This window comes from Chamaea fasciata, unplaced genomic scaffold, assembly GCF_029207755.1.
Source record: "Chamaea fasciata isolate MVZ Bird 193981 ecotype frontalis unplaced genomic scaffold, bChaFas1.0.hap1 SCAF_17, whole genome shotgun sequence".
In the NCBI taxonomy this organism is placed as follows: domain Eukaryota; kingdom Metazoa; phylum Chordata; class Aves; order Passeriformes; family Sylviidae; genus Chamaea; species Chamaea fasciata.
This window is the reverse complement of record NW_027094102.1, coordinates 5,415,969-5,431,053: the sequence shown is the minus strand read 5'-3', so window position 1 is coordinate 5,431,053 and position 15,085 is coordinate 5,415,969. Positions and strand designations below refer to the sequence as shown.

Below are 15,085 nucleotides of genomic sequence, written 5' to 3'. Positions count from 1 at the left end.
CTCTTTTTTCCACCATTCCATCTCTTCTCACTTTCAGTGATGAAAGCCAGGGACAGCTAAGGTGGGAGATGATTTTCCTTCCAGTGCAGCAAGCACAGCCTTCTGGGAAGCAGACTCAGCCCACACTCCAACCCGGCCTGTTTTGCTTAAAAAAAAAAAAAAAAAAAAAAAAGAGAGAGAGAGAGAGAAGACGAAGAAGAAGAAGAAGAAAAAAACTCCAGAGCTCCAAACCAAAAGATGCCCAGAAAGCATCAAGAATGGAGGACAACATGTAAACCATGATAGGAAGTAGAAAAAAAGAAAGGGAAAACTGGAAGCAAAACAGCACATGAAACTTTTCACAAGTATAAGGATATACTCTGACAAGAAAGGCTGTCACAGACCAGTTCTGATGCCAGCTTGCACTCTGGTCCAGGGATCAGCCTGGTTCCCCCAGACACAGTGCAGCTTCAAGCCCAAATTTTGGAGAGTCACAGCCCAGACCACATGGTGCATCGAGGCTTTCGAGGTGGGGCCTGCTGCCAGCACAAAATGTGTCACTGTGAATCATCCACACACCAGCTTCAGACTAAAAAACTGTTCCCTGAATCATGGTGAAAAGCACAAATGTTCTGCTCTGAAACAGAAAATTCACTGACTCCTTCTAGAGCCAAAAATAGGGGAAAGGGTTATGTAATTCATTTACTTTGAAAAATACGCATTTCAAAGTTATCTAAACAGCACTAATAACAGGGAAATCTCAGTTTATCTAATCAGTCCATTTTTTGCTGGGCTTGGTGCTGGTGCTGCAGGCAAGTTCGTCTCATTCACGTTAAAACAACTTAAACACAAAACTTCACCCAACAGCTGTGAGAGGCTGGCAGGGCAGCAGCTCCACACATCTACATTACAGCCTTAACCATGTGCTCCTGAAAACATCCCAGGTTTTGGTGCACACCACGTTGTGAGCAGAAAGAGAAACTGGAAGCATTTTGTGAGTTAGTCTTGAAACAAGCTGTGCCCTTAGGGGTGACCAGTCCACATTTTATCACTGGTTTGCCCCATCTCCAGCCCAGTCAGCTTGGATGGAGGCAGATTTCCGACAAGTTGCAGCTAGAATTATAAATGAAAAAGCCATGATTATTTTCAGCTGAAATTCTTGTCTCCCTGGATAAGTACTCCATTTCCCTCAGCAGTCTTCGCAAATCATTCTTTGTGACCAGACACAAAAGCTCTGTTTTCTATGAGATCACTTATCTCCAGCAAAGCTTCAATGGAATTTCGAATGAAAGCATCAAAACTCTGTCAAAACAAGCACTGCCACAGCCTGGAAAGCAATTTTTCAAGGCTTCTTTCTTGATGTTTCCTGGTAATAATTTTCATCAAATTCATTCCCAGAAAGGGTTGGCAGATTTTCTCCCCATCAGCCTCTTGGGATGCTGGGCACAGCAGTGTCCAAGGCCAGGTTGGACAGGGTTTGGAGCAACTTGGTCTAGTGGAAGTTGTCCACAGCAGGGGATTGGAATGAGATGGTCTTTAGGTCCCTTCCAACTAAAACCATCCTGTGATTCTATGATTCACCGCTGGTGAAGAGGTCTTTGGTTGCCAAACCCATCCCTGGATGATTCCCAAGCACTGGCATCACCCAGCTTCGAGGAGGGAAACCAGCTTTGCCCCACCTCAACACCAACCCCCTACTTGGGACTGGTGTCTGTTTAGAAGTGAAGGCAGCCAGGCAGAAAGACTCTTTCTTCACCTGAGTGGTCTCCCTGCTGCTGAGATGCTGACCTGAGAGGCCGCAGGCACAGGGGAGAGCGGCACTGCTCCTAAGGATGCTGGATTGGGAGAGGAGGATCTGGTTGCTCGATGCGATGGCTCCATGGAGAACAAGCAGGATTTTCAAGTGTGCTTGGAAATTTGTCAGATTTTTAGGACAGAAATAGAGGGAAAGCTGCTATCTATCAAAGGTTTTCACAGAATCATCATTGCTTAGCCACTCAGTATGGAAATTTTTCCTAACATCCAAGCTGACCCTCCCCCGGTGCAATTCGAGGCTGTTTCACTTCGTCCTATCACTCACTGCCTGGGAGCAGGACTGACCCTTAAAAGTGTCAGGAACCGAGGTGTGGACCAGCCTCCCAAAGAGGAAAGAAGCCCAATGCTGAAATGGAATTAATGCCCAGAAGATTTTCAGCTGTGTTTCAATCTGGTCTCAACAGTACCCACAGGTCACAAGTCAAGATCATCTCTGCAGCCCGATCGATGCACGTGGCCTTTTAAGCAAGCTCCTCTCAGCTGCCATGAAGCTGCCTCAGGAAAGGTGTTACTGCAAATCCACATGGAAAAATCAGGCACTGCACCCTGACAGACACAGCCGCGGCAAAAAGCACCTGGCACAGCCAGGCTGCTGCAGCCCTGTGAAAATGGGGGAGGGGGAAGGAAGTCGTGCAAATCACCTGAACTAACTCCTCCTGAAAAACCACACGGAATGTTTTAGGGTTTTTTTCTTGAATTTAAGAGCACAGCTCTGATTTAGAGCACCAAGGGAAAGCATTGCCTGTCTCCTCTGAGTTCAGTGGGGAAGAAGTCGGTCTGTTTGCAGGCGTGTGGCTGCTGTACGCAGCTCCAGCTGCAGTTGTAGAGCTCCAGTCAATAGTTGCTTTCAAGAAAAAACAGTTTTGTTTTGCAGGCACAAAGACCTCTTCTATCCCTACCCAGCAGGAGGTTTATAAAACTGTCATTTCTTGCCCTGTTTCTGCCCTTGCCTCTTTGCTGCTACTTCTTACAGGCTGCCAGTGGGTTTTTTATTGCTTTGGGTGTTTTCTTCTAATTGAAACTGAGTAAATTGCATTTTTCCCTAAATAGTTGATGAGTTTAACAAAATTTTCCATTATTTCATGGGAGGAAAAAGCAGCCACCTTTGGAGCAGAAAACAGAAGCATTATTTGAACGTGGTTTATGCAAGGGCAGAGAGACATAACCTTGCGATGAGGGGGGCAGCTCCTGAGGGCCCTTAAAAACAACTTTTGCCTGGGCAATATTTAAGGGATGAAGTTTAGCACAGCACTATATGATATGAGAGAACCTCTGGGGTATGACCAGCGATTTTCCCTCTCCCAAACACACTCTTTTTAAAGTAATGAAGACACCAGCAAGCTTTATTTCTGGCTGTTCACTATATGGGTAATAGTCTCCCTTGCAGTAGCTCCACTGATAACAAGGGGGAGAGGGAAGATAAAAGCAATCATGAAAGGGAAACACCTTCTGCCTCATCTCCCCCTGATAAAACCATTCTCTACAGATCGCATCTCTAGCCCCTCTTAGAGGAACTCGGGCTAGGCAGGGAGGGACAGGGCTGGGAGACTCATTTGCTGGGAAGAGACAGAACTGCACAGCAGTAATGCAGCTGGCATCTCATTCTCAAAAATAAATGGCTCCTGCCATACTTCATCTTCCTTCTCTTTTCCTGCAGGACCCCTAACATTAATATCACTGCAGAGCACGAGGCTTGTTCTTTCTCATAAAAAAGCAGAGCAGCTCCCTCAGGCACAGCTCTATCCTAAAGCCCCATCCGTGTTTTTAGCCTGAAACACTCCTCTTCCTTCCAAGCATCTCCTGGAGCTGCCAGCCTGCCCCTCCTGCAGTGGGGCCCATCCTACAGAGCAGGTTGGCAAGGGATTGCACCACGCTGAAACCTTGTTGAAAAAGGACAATACAGGAAGCACCAGTGGGACGTGATGGGATCTGGGAGGAGCAGGGGGGGTTTGTGTCTGGGAGCTGAACTTGGGCAGTGGGTGCTGGGAGCCACAGCCTCTCTGCTTTGCTGTATTATCCCCTCTCTGCCCTGGCCCCTTGGAAAAGCCCTTTTCTTTGGGTAATTGTGGTTTTGTTCTCACTGCAAGCACTGCCCTGGGACACACTCGGTGTTGGTGACACCCCCATTTTTTGGCTTATGATGAACTGAGGGAAAACGTACCCATAATGGAGCTCAGATGGAAATTCCCTGAGCTTTTTGCTGCTCCCAAGCAGAGTATTCAGCAGTGACACAAGGTCTAAGAGGCGTCTGCTGTTTCCTTTGACTCAGAAAAATGGCTATTGCAGCTGCTAGTGCTCTGTCTTCAAACAGACTCCCTTTCTTGCTAGATACTAAAGAATAAACGGTATTTCCTTGGCTCCAGGACGCCCTTGGAAAACAACCATCACATCAGGCAGAGTTTCTGGCCCTGCTGCCATTGCACTGACCTCTCTCCAGTTCAAGCTGGGCTGGTTGTTCCCTCCTGATACTCCAACACTGCCCTCAGGCCACAGCTGCCCCTGGGAGTCTCATCACTGCTTGACTCCCTCTTGGAGAAAGGAGGGGAGAGGTTTCCCTTCCTCTTTGCCACGAGAGACAAGCTCTCAGCAAGCAGCAAGTGCAGCAGTGACGGAGCCAGAGATACAGGCTGTATCCCTGTGCATGATGGCACAGGGAACAAGTGGCATCACTCTGCTGGGGCAACAAACAGCTTTGGCTACATTTTACAGTGTGATGTTGGTCACATTTCTCCTCCATGAAAGGTGAACAGTGGGAAGAACAGACCCAAAACAGATACAAACCCCCTACTAGCAAATTCCATAATGGGGTGCTGGGCCCGTGGCACTACACCTGACAAATTCACCACACAAAGATCCAAAGGAATAAACCAGCTCCAGATAGTTTCAGGGCATGAGAATATGTTCAGTATCACCTTAAACTTGGCGAGATTAATTTTCCTGACAGCCTGTTTAAAAGAAAAGTGGATTACATGATTAAAAGAAATAAACCCCTCTCCAATGCCCCATTGCGTGATCAGCAAAAATAGCCTTTCTAGGTTCTCACCTACCTGGATGTCAGCATTTCCCAGAGGTTTTCATGCCTCCAGCCCTTTTCTTTGGCTGTGGAATCACAAGCAGGCTCTCAGGCACTGATTTTTGCAAAACAGCAGGTTCAGATATAGGTTTCTGGACTCAAATATTGCCAGCCCTTTGCCTACAAAGCACAGGGCACAAATCCACAGTGTATAAACCAGAGTAATAGAAAAGCCAGGCTGTTAATCTTCATAATGTGCCTCTCAGTGGGGATTTCACTTGAAAGTTATTTGCATTAAATATGATACTGAGTGGTGGATATGCGGTTATAAATAAATTAAAGGCCATATTTAAGTCAAACACCGTCCCCCTGCTGACTGCAGCCCCAAGTGTGAGAGCTGCTAACAGCGGACTGCGCAGCTCTGTTCATCTGCATGACTTGCTGAAGGGAAAAATGGTGGCAAGTTCCATCATTGATGCCCTGAGAAACTCTTTTTTGGGGGGGAAATTGACCTGGTTTGTGAGGTTAATGGTGTCAGCCCTAGTTCTATGAGTCCTGGAAGTATTGTGGACACTTTTGCTTCCCTCTCCCTATCCCCACACTCTGCTTATGGATTTTCTTCATAAAGGCTGAGCAGGCAGGAGGCTGTGCTGGAGCCTCCCCTTGGGCTGCTGAGGATGGTGGCAAAGAAAATTCAGTTAGACTTTCAAGGGAGGAAAAAATGATTCATCCCAAAGGAGAAGTGAACTTTTTGGTTACTTTATTGCTGCTTTTCCTCAGTGTTTTTCTCTGCTGCAGCTCCTTTCAGCCTCGTGGAGCCTCAGGTATTACAGGGTATGTTACCTGGCACGGTTTGATCTCCAGGCTGTGTTCAGAGTGCCAGGCTGGCCATGTGCCTGGCTCCTCTGGACTGCTGCACTCTAAGACACTTACTGACAAAATTCCTGCCTTTTCTTGTTTTCTTTTCAAGGGATTTTCCATCCTGCATTGGCCAGGAAACACCTGAAAGCTGTGAGGGAGACAAGCCTGAGGCAGAGTTTGCTCCTTGGGTTAGTGAGTGCAGTCTATCAAGTGTTTGGGGCACACAGAGCTCCCCATCATTGCACCTTGAGGTCAAATAATCTCTTTATCAGTCTAAACCCATCCTTCTTCTGCCTACAGTGCTTTATCAAACTTGACACACTTGGATTTAAGGAACAAGTATGACAGTGTCACAAGCCCGTGACTGACAGCAATAAGAAATGAAACATGGGAAACTCAAAGGATTTAGTTTCTTTTTGGAATTAAATGGGCATATTAAAATGTATAAATTACCCCCGTGAGGATAAAATGTAAGGTCTTTGCAGGAGGAATCAATAGTGATGCGAGTAATGAGTTAAACTTTCCCAGCAGCTGTGTGGGCTGCATTTTTATAAGATGGTTTTGAAAAAATCATTGAATAGGAGGGGAAAGTGGGTTAATTTCTTATTGAACATACTCAAATAGTTATGGACTTATTAAACAAATTCTCCAAGGGAACAAGGTGGTACGAAAGTCCTGCCACATATTAAGACCACATTTAGTTGGTTCAGCAGTGCAGATGTCCTTTGTTCTTGATTAAGTTAAAATTAATAGGATGTGGCATTGCAATGACTATATTAATTAGCTCCTTGGAGCCCTGATCAAAAGTAGGGGTCTGCTGAGCCAGATGTCATCCTACATCCAAGTGCTGGTGGCAGATCTGCAGCAGGTCCCTCCTGCCAGGGCTGGGTGAAGCTGGTGAGGTGGTCAACCCCTTTTTTCAGGGTTAAAAGAGGAAGAAAATAGGATGGTTAAGGGGTGACATTTCTCCTCCTCTGGCTGCCTGACACCCCACAAAGCCCTGAGAGCAGAGCCAAGGCAGCAGGGAGCACCTCAGGCTGAGCCTGGCAGGAGGGGACCAGCAGCAGGGCTGAGCTGCCCAGGAGGAGGAGGCAGCAGGGACATCCATGGACGAATCCAGCAAGGGGCTGCTCCCCTGCAGGTGACAACACAGCCATGAGCAGTGCCACCCAACCCAGGGCACGGCCTCTGGCACAGCTGCTCTTCCCTTGCCTCCCTGAGTTAGTGACTCTGAATATGCTTTTTACTCTCTCTATGACTCTTCAGTTCAGAGGTACTCCCAGCTTTTTCATGAGCATTTTACATAAAATAGACGCTTTTTCTCCCCTTTCAAATGCTAGGCTTTATGAAAGTTTACATTTTTTCCCTTGGGTTTTGTTTTTTTTTTTTTTTCATTTCTACTAGGAAAATCTCATCTCTTTGATTCCTGTCTTCAGCTGACAATTGCCCCTAGCCCATGAGAACACAAAAGCTTCAAAGAAACCTCACTGAACTTTTCCTCAAAGGAAAAAGTTCAGCTACAAAGACCTCGTCCATTCTGTGTTCTTTCCCTAGGAGAGGAAAAGCCCCCATGGAGCCGTGCCCAGCAGTGCACTGTGCTCTGAGAATTACTGAAGTGAAAAAGCCACAGGAGATGAGGAGCCAATGTCACATGCTGAAAGCACCTGCAGGTGAGCAGCTCCTCCAGCCCACCAGATGCATGCTCTCCAAAGGCTGAGAGCCACACAGCAGAGCCCTGTGCCACAGCACCCTCTGTCCTGGCAGGAGCAGGGGTGATGAGGAGTTTCTGGCACCCCAGGGAGGGAGGAGGAGGATGGACCTCCACAGACAAGGCACTTGAATAATGGGATACCAATTTGTCTCACTAATATTTTCCTCCCATACAAGAAAACAAGTGAATGCAGAAAAGTACTGGGAATGAACTGGCAGCTCAGAAATTTGCTCCCTACCCTGGGTTAGTGCTCCACCATCACCACCTTTTCTAAACACAAGTGCTTTTATCCCAAATAACTCATCAGCTCAACTGATTTATCATCATTATATGTTGTTGGTTTTGTTTGTTTGTTTGTTTGTTTTTTGGGGTTTTTTGTTTGTTTTTTTTTTTAATCCTACACCTAAGAGACTTTGCAATTGGATTGAAGAAGTGGTATCCATGGGAAGCAAGACATGGGGGAGATGTTAGTGGAGCACGATGGCTGAGCTGGGCATTGGAGGCTTCTCCAGCTTCACACGGTGAGAGCAGCCCATCCTGGAGGGCAAAGAGCAACCAGACAGACTGGGAATGTAAAAACACAGATCCATCTGCTCCATGTGAGGGAAAGGAGGAGAGTCAGCACTGGGACTGATGGGTTTGGTATTTAGTGTTCTCTGCTGTAAGGCTCAGGCTTCCCACCTCGTCAGCCCAGGACCCCACCGCGTTCCCCAGCCCTTTGCTCACGCACTGCCCTGGGGCCCTCAGCAAGGGGCAATTTCCCAGCAGGGAGAAAGCAATGGGGACACCGTGGAAGCTCAAATTCCCCTCTGTCCCCCACCCAGGCACCCCTGTGTCCCACGGGGGGATGTTGCCCATCCTGCCTGCCTCGGGCAGGACACAGAAGCGTTTCTGAACGTCAGGAAGCAAAAGTGCCATCTGTGAGTCTCGAGCAGATGCTGCACAGAGACGAGAGTGAAAGTCTTCAAGGGAAAGGAGGGGGGAAGCAGGGAGATGACAATTAAATAGCTGTTTTAAATGATCTGAAAGATTAAGGCAGATGAAGGGTTTTGGATTTTTTTTCTCTGGGAAAAGCAACTACAAGATTACCTTCATCTCTTCTGCCTTCGCAAACTGCTGGTAAGAGGAAAACCTAAGAGCTAAATCGATTGGCCACATTTCCTCATTTTTTTATTATCTCCCCAGCTGACATCTTGGGAAGGGGGAGGGAAAAAGAAATCAAGTGAATTAAAATCAGTTGGGGGGGGGGAAGAGAAGAAATTACATAAGAACTGGCAAAACACAGCAGGCCAAGTGGTTATGTAAAGCAAGGAACACAAGAGCTTATTTAAATTAGATGTAGCTGCGAGACAGAGCAGAGTGTAAACGGGCTGGGATTAGGCAGGCTGGGCTGTCGTGCATATGCTGAGTTAAAGCCCTGGGTTCCCTGAATAGTCCACGAAAAGAAGGCAGCTTTTTAGGGATGCTCCCACCGCAGCAGATGGGCATCGCTGCTGGGGCGGGGTCCCTCTCCACCACTGTGGGGATGGATCCAGGCACATTTACACCCCAATAGCTTCATTCTCTTGTCCACCTGAGGGTGTGGCAGCACTGTGACCTGGTGGGACACAGTCCTGCCACAGAGGTGCCCCTTGTGGTGCCATCAGAGGGGTGAGAGGCACCCAGGACTTCTCTGGCGTAGTGAGTGATTGAGAACAGCGCTGTTGTTAAAAGCCACAGTAAGAGTTTGGCTGTGACTTAAGGAAGAAAAATCAGCTTCAATTCCTTTTGTCAATACCATCGAAACACAGGATTCTTGAACCATTGACTAATCCTGGATAGGATTTGCCAGCAAACCTGGAGACAATTCAGCCACTTGGTTTTATGGCTTGCTATTTTCACGTAATACAGAGAAATGTTTGTCATGTTTATCTACTTGGCATCACAGATCTGATGGTGGGCAGGGCCCTGCCTTCCACAGCACCAGAGCAGTGAGAACATCCCACCACGCTGCCAAGGTGCTCCTCACCAGAGGAAAGTGTAAGGGAGTCTTTGCAACATCGTACATGGAATTAATAACTCTGTGAGCCTCTCAGACTCAATGGAAATTGAATAGATGACTTTGGAAGAGTGTAGAGAGCATGGTAATGGATGTCAAGACTCCTGGTCCTTCCTTTCCATCCCCCTCACACCTGGGGCTCTTTGGCAGGTCCCTTCAAAGGCATTGCATGAAGAAATGCAAGCAGGAATAAAGCTGAGGAGCCACTTGGGCAAACAGTTGTTCATGTGCAGAGTTATTTACTCTACAAATCATCCAAACTGCGAGCAGGCTTCATAAAACATAATAAACGAGGGCTCTGGAGGGATGGGTGAGCTGCAGCCACGCAGGGTGGGCTGAGGCAGAGCAGATCCACAGCAGAACAGAGTTCCTTCAAAAGGGTGAGGAGGTCCAAAGGAGTCCCCCAAGTGCTGCCCTAACAAATGAGCAACTTGGAGCTGCTGGAACTGTGGCAGTTTCTGGAGGAGCAGGGCCTGCTGCCATGTGTTTTAATAAATGGGATCACACCAGCTGTCCATGCAAATAAAACATTAGCATGTGTCAGACACTCTACCCAGGCACTTGCTGTAACTTGGGGGACATTTTGCAGCAGAGCCATCCAAGCACAGGCTGTGCCACGCCAGTGGGAAAACATCTTCCCCTGTGAATTTTGGGGTGCCAGGAGCTGCCCACACCCAGCTCCCCTTGCATGTGTGCCCAGTCCAGGCTTGGATGAAATCCTGGGATTTTAGCTTGAGGAGCTGCCCACTCTGTGTGGAGACTGACGCTGCAACAGGATTGCAGGTGTTTCCTTCAGCTTCCCCTCTTTCCCCAGGTTCTGCTGTGATCCTGTGACTCTCCAGAAAACAGGTATGAAGGCAAGAAAGCAATGAGCAGGAAAATCAATTTGCACTGCATCTGGCCAGTAAAATTCAGACCTTTTGAAAATCAGGGCAGAGACTGTGCAATGTTAATGGCACACAGGGCTGCACATGGTAGATCAGGACACTCAGGGGGATCCTGTTCTGAGGGAGCTGGTTCCAGAGCCAACCCCACAGGCACAGACTCATAAGTGAACAGGGAAAACCTCTCATCCTGCCCCAGAACTCTGATATCTATTGCTGCCACAACGAGGAGTTTTAAAACCTCCTCCATCTGAAGTGCCATGACAACATGAATTTACTTGTATGGCTTTAAGAGGTGTTTAATCTATGTGGAAAAAGAACCTAAAACTGGCAGCAGTGCTTTTCAGAGGGTGTCTGCCAGCTAAAGAGTTTACTAGACCTAAATAATGTGGCTATAATGGACTTACTCCTGGTATCAGATCCCACGTGGATGCCAAAATCCACAGCAGACATCGCTGACTGGCAGAAGCAACACAAAAACACTTGGCAATGGAGAATATACAATAAACCAGATCCACAGGCTGATTTAAGCAGCTGCAAGGACGGTGATGAGCAAAGCCGGGAAATAGTTCTAAGAATTCCATATTAGAGGCCACACAGGGCTTATGCCTCGATGGCAAGAGGTGAGATGTGCCTGGCGTATGGATCGTGGGGACACACAGTGTCACCCTGCAGAACATTTCGCTCACTCCTCTTCCTGATCATGTGCTGCCCTGAACCATCCATAATTGCTAGAAAAATATCAGTAATTACCTCTTACAGTTGTTGTGGAGCTTAAGTGGTGCAAGTTAATACGTGCAAGAAGCAAATATCCTGAGTATTGTTTGAATAATTACTTTTTTATTACTGTCACAAGGAATCCTGGTTGTTCACATTCAGTCTAATTTCACTCAGGAATGTCCATTAATTTTCAAATACTCAAAGCAAATATAGAGGAACTTTTTCAAAATCAGAGATGTTATATTACTACAATCAAACAGACCCTTACAACTCAGAATATTCTGTGATTCTGTGAAATACTTTTTCCAGGAAACTTGTTCCAGTCCAGAGGGGATCATTCTCCTGTCAAGATCCCAGCAAAACTCACACTGGTCTCTGATGATATAAATGGTTGCAATGCCCTGTTCTGGGACAGCAGAACTTGAACTTCTTTCAATCAGTCAACAAATAAAACCACTTGGAGAGCTAATGGCTTCCAAAAGAAAAAAAAAAAAAGTGCCAGTTTGCTTTAGACAGTTTGCCAAACAGGAATAGGAGTGAAATATGTTGAGTGATTTATTACAAGTGATTTGCCAGCTCGTGCAAGTGCATCATTGCTCTCCTTAATTTAAAGGCAGAAAATGAATGCAAAGAGATGCAGAGATGCTCTGAAGCAGCTTGAACCCACCACAAAAGACCAGGGCTCCAGATTGCCACCCAGCAAGACCTCTGCACGTCACACTCCACATCAGCACTGCCCTTTCTCTCCCGGATCTTCCATCATTTGTCTTTTTTTAAACCTCTGCACAGCTTATGCCGTGAGAGCGCCGGCTCACACGCTGTGCCATGGTTTCCATTAACGCACTCCAAACCTGCCTTGCAGCTGCTTTGCTTATTCACTCCAGAGCCCTCCCCGGGCCAGGGCCCTGCCTCACGTTGTGTGATGCTTCCCTGTGCTCAGAGGAATGGAGTGAAACCACGAAACAACCTTCCTGTCTTGGCAAAGCCACTTTTGCAGCCAGATCCCCTGAGAAGGAGCAGATTGACATGGTTTGGGGTTTGGTTCTTCCTTCTCCCCCAACAGCTGCCTCTTTCTTTTAACTTTTAAATTAACCCACTAGTTGATTAAATATATATATGAGGAAAAGCCCACAGGTGAATTTCACATATACATAATACATTCATGTCTTCCTACTCCTGACTTGGCTAATGGGATAAGGTATAGCCTGAATAACTGCAAGACTATAAGGTACGCTGAGAATTGTTTAAAGTGTAATCTCCAAAGATATGGATAGGAAATAATCCTCTGGTTTTAGCCCTACCATGGTAACAATGAGCATCAGTTTAATCCTCGAAGGAAGATGAGTGGAAATAATGCATTTCAGTCCCATTGTTCTCAAATCAGATGGCTCACATCTCCTCAGAGAGCAGAGAATTTGGGTTAAGTACACTGGGCTGCCACTGACAAAACCTTCCAGGCGTCTACAGGAGAAATGCAGCCCTCACCACCTCAGATGAAAGTTAGGGATCATGACAAAATGCAGAGGGAATCCAGAGCTCCTATCAGGGCTTGATTTTGGTTTACAGGAACAGTACAGAGGGGAAACTGGGAGATTTATGTCTAAACATTTACTGACCCTGGTCTTAAATCTAAATGCACATACCCTCACCTGCTTTTAGTGGGAAGGAATGGTTCTGATTCATTTCCATTTAAGTTCCCTCCCTTCAAGTGTGGGAACATCCCAAAGACTTCAGTACACATGCAGCTTTAAATTCCAACTGCCCGCTGATTAACCCCACCTGAAATTCATGTTCCAAATAAAAAATTGAGCAGCTATCACATGCAAGGCTGGCAGCCAAGGGACTGTGGAGATTGGTGTCTTGCTCTCTTCTGTCCCTCCTTCCGTGTCTCTTACATTTTTCAAGCTGAATGCTCCAGTAAACAAATGCCTCAACCCGCCAGAGCGCTGGAGCACGGCAAGTGTTGATGCTGAAATCCATTCCACGCATGGGCGTGTTGGATTTAGCGCTGTGTGGAGAGCGGCAAAGCCGTGCTGAAGTCAGGAGGGGCTGCTAAAACCAGCTACGGTTTTCCCCAAAACAGCAAAAATAGCAGCCTCTGGCCTCCACGATGCAGCTCCTTTTCAGAAGCCTATGCTACACCCTGTGTCCGAAACTTTCTGCAATTAGGGGCTGTCACTACACTTAAGAAAAGGGCTCTGGATCAACACAAGATACTGGGAGAGGTGGGGAGATGGTTTAATTTCCCCTGAACTTGCTGGCCGCTTTCCAGCAGAAGGGAAGGAGATGCAGAAAATGCAGAGAAAGGGTGGAGATTTGGGGGTTTCTGGGCATGATCTGCCGCCTTCGGAGGGGACCCGAGAGTCCCCGGCGCGACACGGGGCCGACTGTGCGGCACCGGGAGCTCCGGACCGGGACAAGGGAAGCTCCGGGCATAGGAAGGAGCTCCGGAGAGGGTTACACAGGCCCGGATTATTCACGGAGCAGGATTTACCTCGCTGCAAGTCTCTGCTCAGCGTGGTGGTGCAGGAGCGGCTGCGGGGAGGGGCTCAGCAAGCGGAGCCGAGACCCTCCACAAATCCCTCCTGAGCGCACCCTGGGCCGGGGCGTCCCTTCAGGGCTGCCCGGGACATCCCCATTCCTGAGCCGGTCCCCGCTCCAGCCTCCCCCTCCTGCCCCGCCCGGCTCCGCAAAGTTTGGGCAGCCGGGGGAGGAGGCGGCTGCCCGGCGCCCCGGCCCCTCACCTGGATGACCGTCTTCAGCGTGGAGGTGTCCACGATGGCCGTGCAGATCAGGGAGTCGGGATCCTGGTCCTTGCCGTAGATCTGCCCCATGGTGAAGATCATGGGGATGGCGAGCAGGAAGGAGGCGATCCAGATGCAGCTGATGAACTTCTTGGTGCGGCTGCGGGACATGATGCTCTTGGCTTTGAAGGGGTGGCAGATGGCCATGTAGCGCTCCACGCTGAGGCTGGCGATGTTGAGCGCCGTGGCATAGGTGCAGGCGTCCCGAAGGAAGTAGTAGCCCTTGCAAACGGGCCCCCCGAAAGCCCAGGGGTGATGGACCCAGATGAAGTTGTAGAGCTCGATGGGCATGCAGAGGAGGAAGATGAGGAGGTCGGAGAAGGCGAGGCTGGCCAGGTGGTAATGCACGGTGCTCTGCAGGTTCTGCAGCGACTTCTTCCGCACCAGCGTGTACGCCGTGATGGAGTTGCCCACGGTGCCCACCAAGAAAAGAGCCAAGTAGATGACGGTCACCATCACTTTGGAGTAGATGTCGGTGTTGACGTCCAGGTCCTCCTCGTCGGGCACTTTGGGGAGCAGGTCGGAGCGGTTGGACGCGTTGGCATAGCCGCTGGGGTGCGGGTGCAGCGGCCCGGCGGGCACGGCCGGGGCCGTGGCGTTCGGGTGCATCCCCGGCGCCGGGCAGCACCGCCCGGACCCGCCGCTGCCCCCGGCGGGGAACTTGGCCGGTTTTAATGCGGCGGGAGGAGCCGGCGGTCCCGGGGCTGCCGCGCGTGTGCGAGTGCGAGACGCGCCCCCCGCTCGGTGCGAGCGCCCGCGGCCACGGCTGCCTCCGCCCCGCGCTCCCCCGGCACAGATGTGTGTGCCGAGCCGCCCCGCACACAGCGGGACACACGGACACAGAGGGACACACGGGCACAGCGGGACACACAGACACAGCGGGACACACAGGCACACACCGGGACACACAGACACCGGGACACACAGACACAGCGGGACACACGGGCACAGCGGGACACACGGGCACAGCGGGACACACGGACACAGCGGGACACACGGGCACAGCGGGACACACGGACACAGCGGGACACACACACACACCGGGACACACACACACACACCGGGACACACAGACACACAGCGGGGCACACACACACCGGGACACACAGACACAGCGGGACACACACACACACCGGGACACACAGACACAGCGGGGCACACAGGCACACACCGGGACACACAGACACAGCGGGGCACACACACACACCGGGGCACACACACACACTGGGACACACACACACCGGGACACACAGACACACA

At 49.3% G+C, this 15,085-nt stretch overlaps 1 protein-coding gene across 1 annotated transcript in view; it reads right to left on the bottom strand.

The window, feature by feature from the left end:
* NTSR1 (neurotensin receptor 1) overlaps positions 1-14,452 on the bottom strand; it is a 55,223-nt gene extending 40,771 nt beyond the window's left edge. The window contains exon 1 of the mRNA XM_066199034.1: positions 13,766-14,452. Coding sequence (XP_066055131.1) covers positions 13,766-14,434 — 669 coding nt within the window. The 5' untranslated portion in view covers positions 14,435-14,452. The remainder of the gene's footprint in view (positions 1-13,765) is intronic.
* Positions 14,453-15,085: the final 633 nt, after the last annotated feature.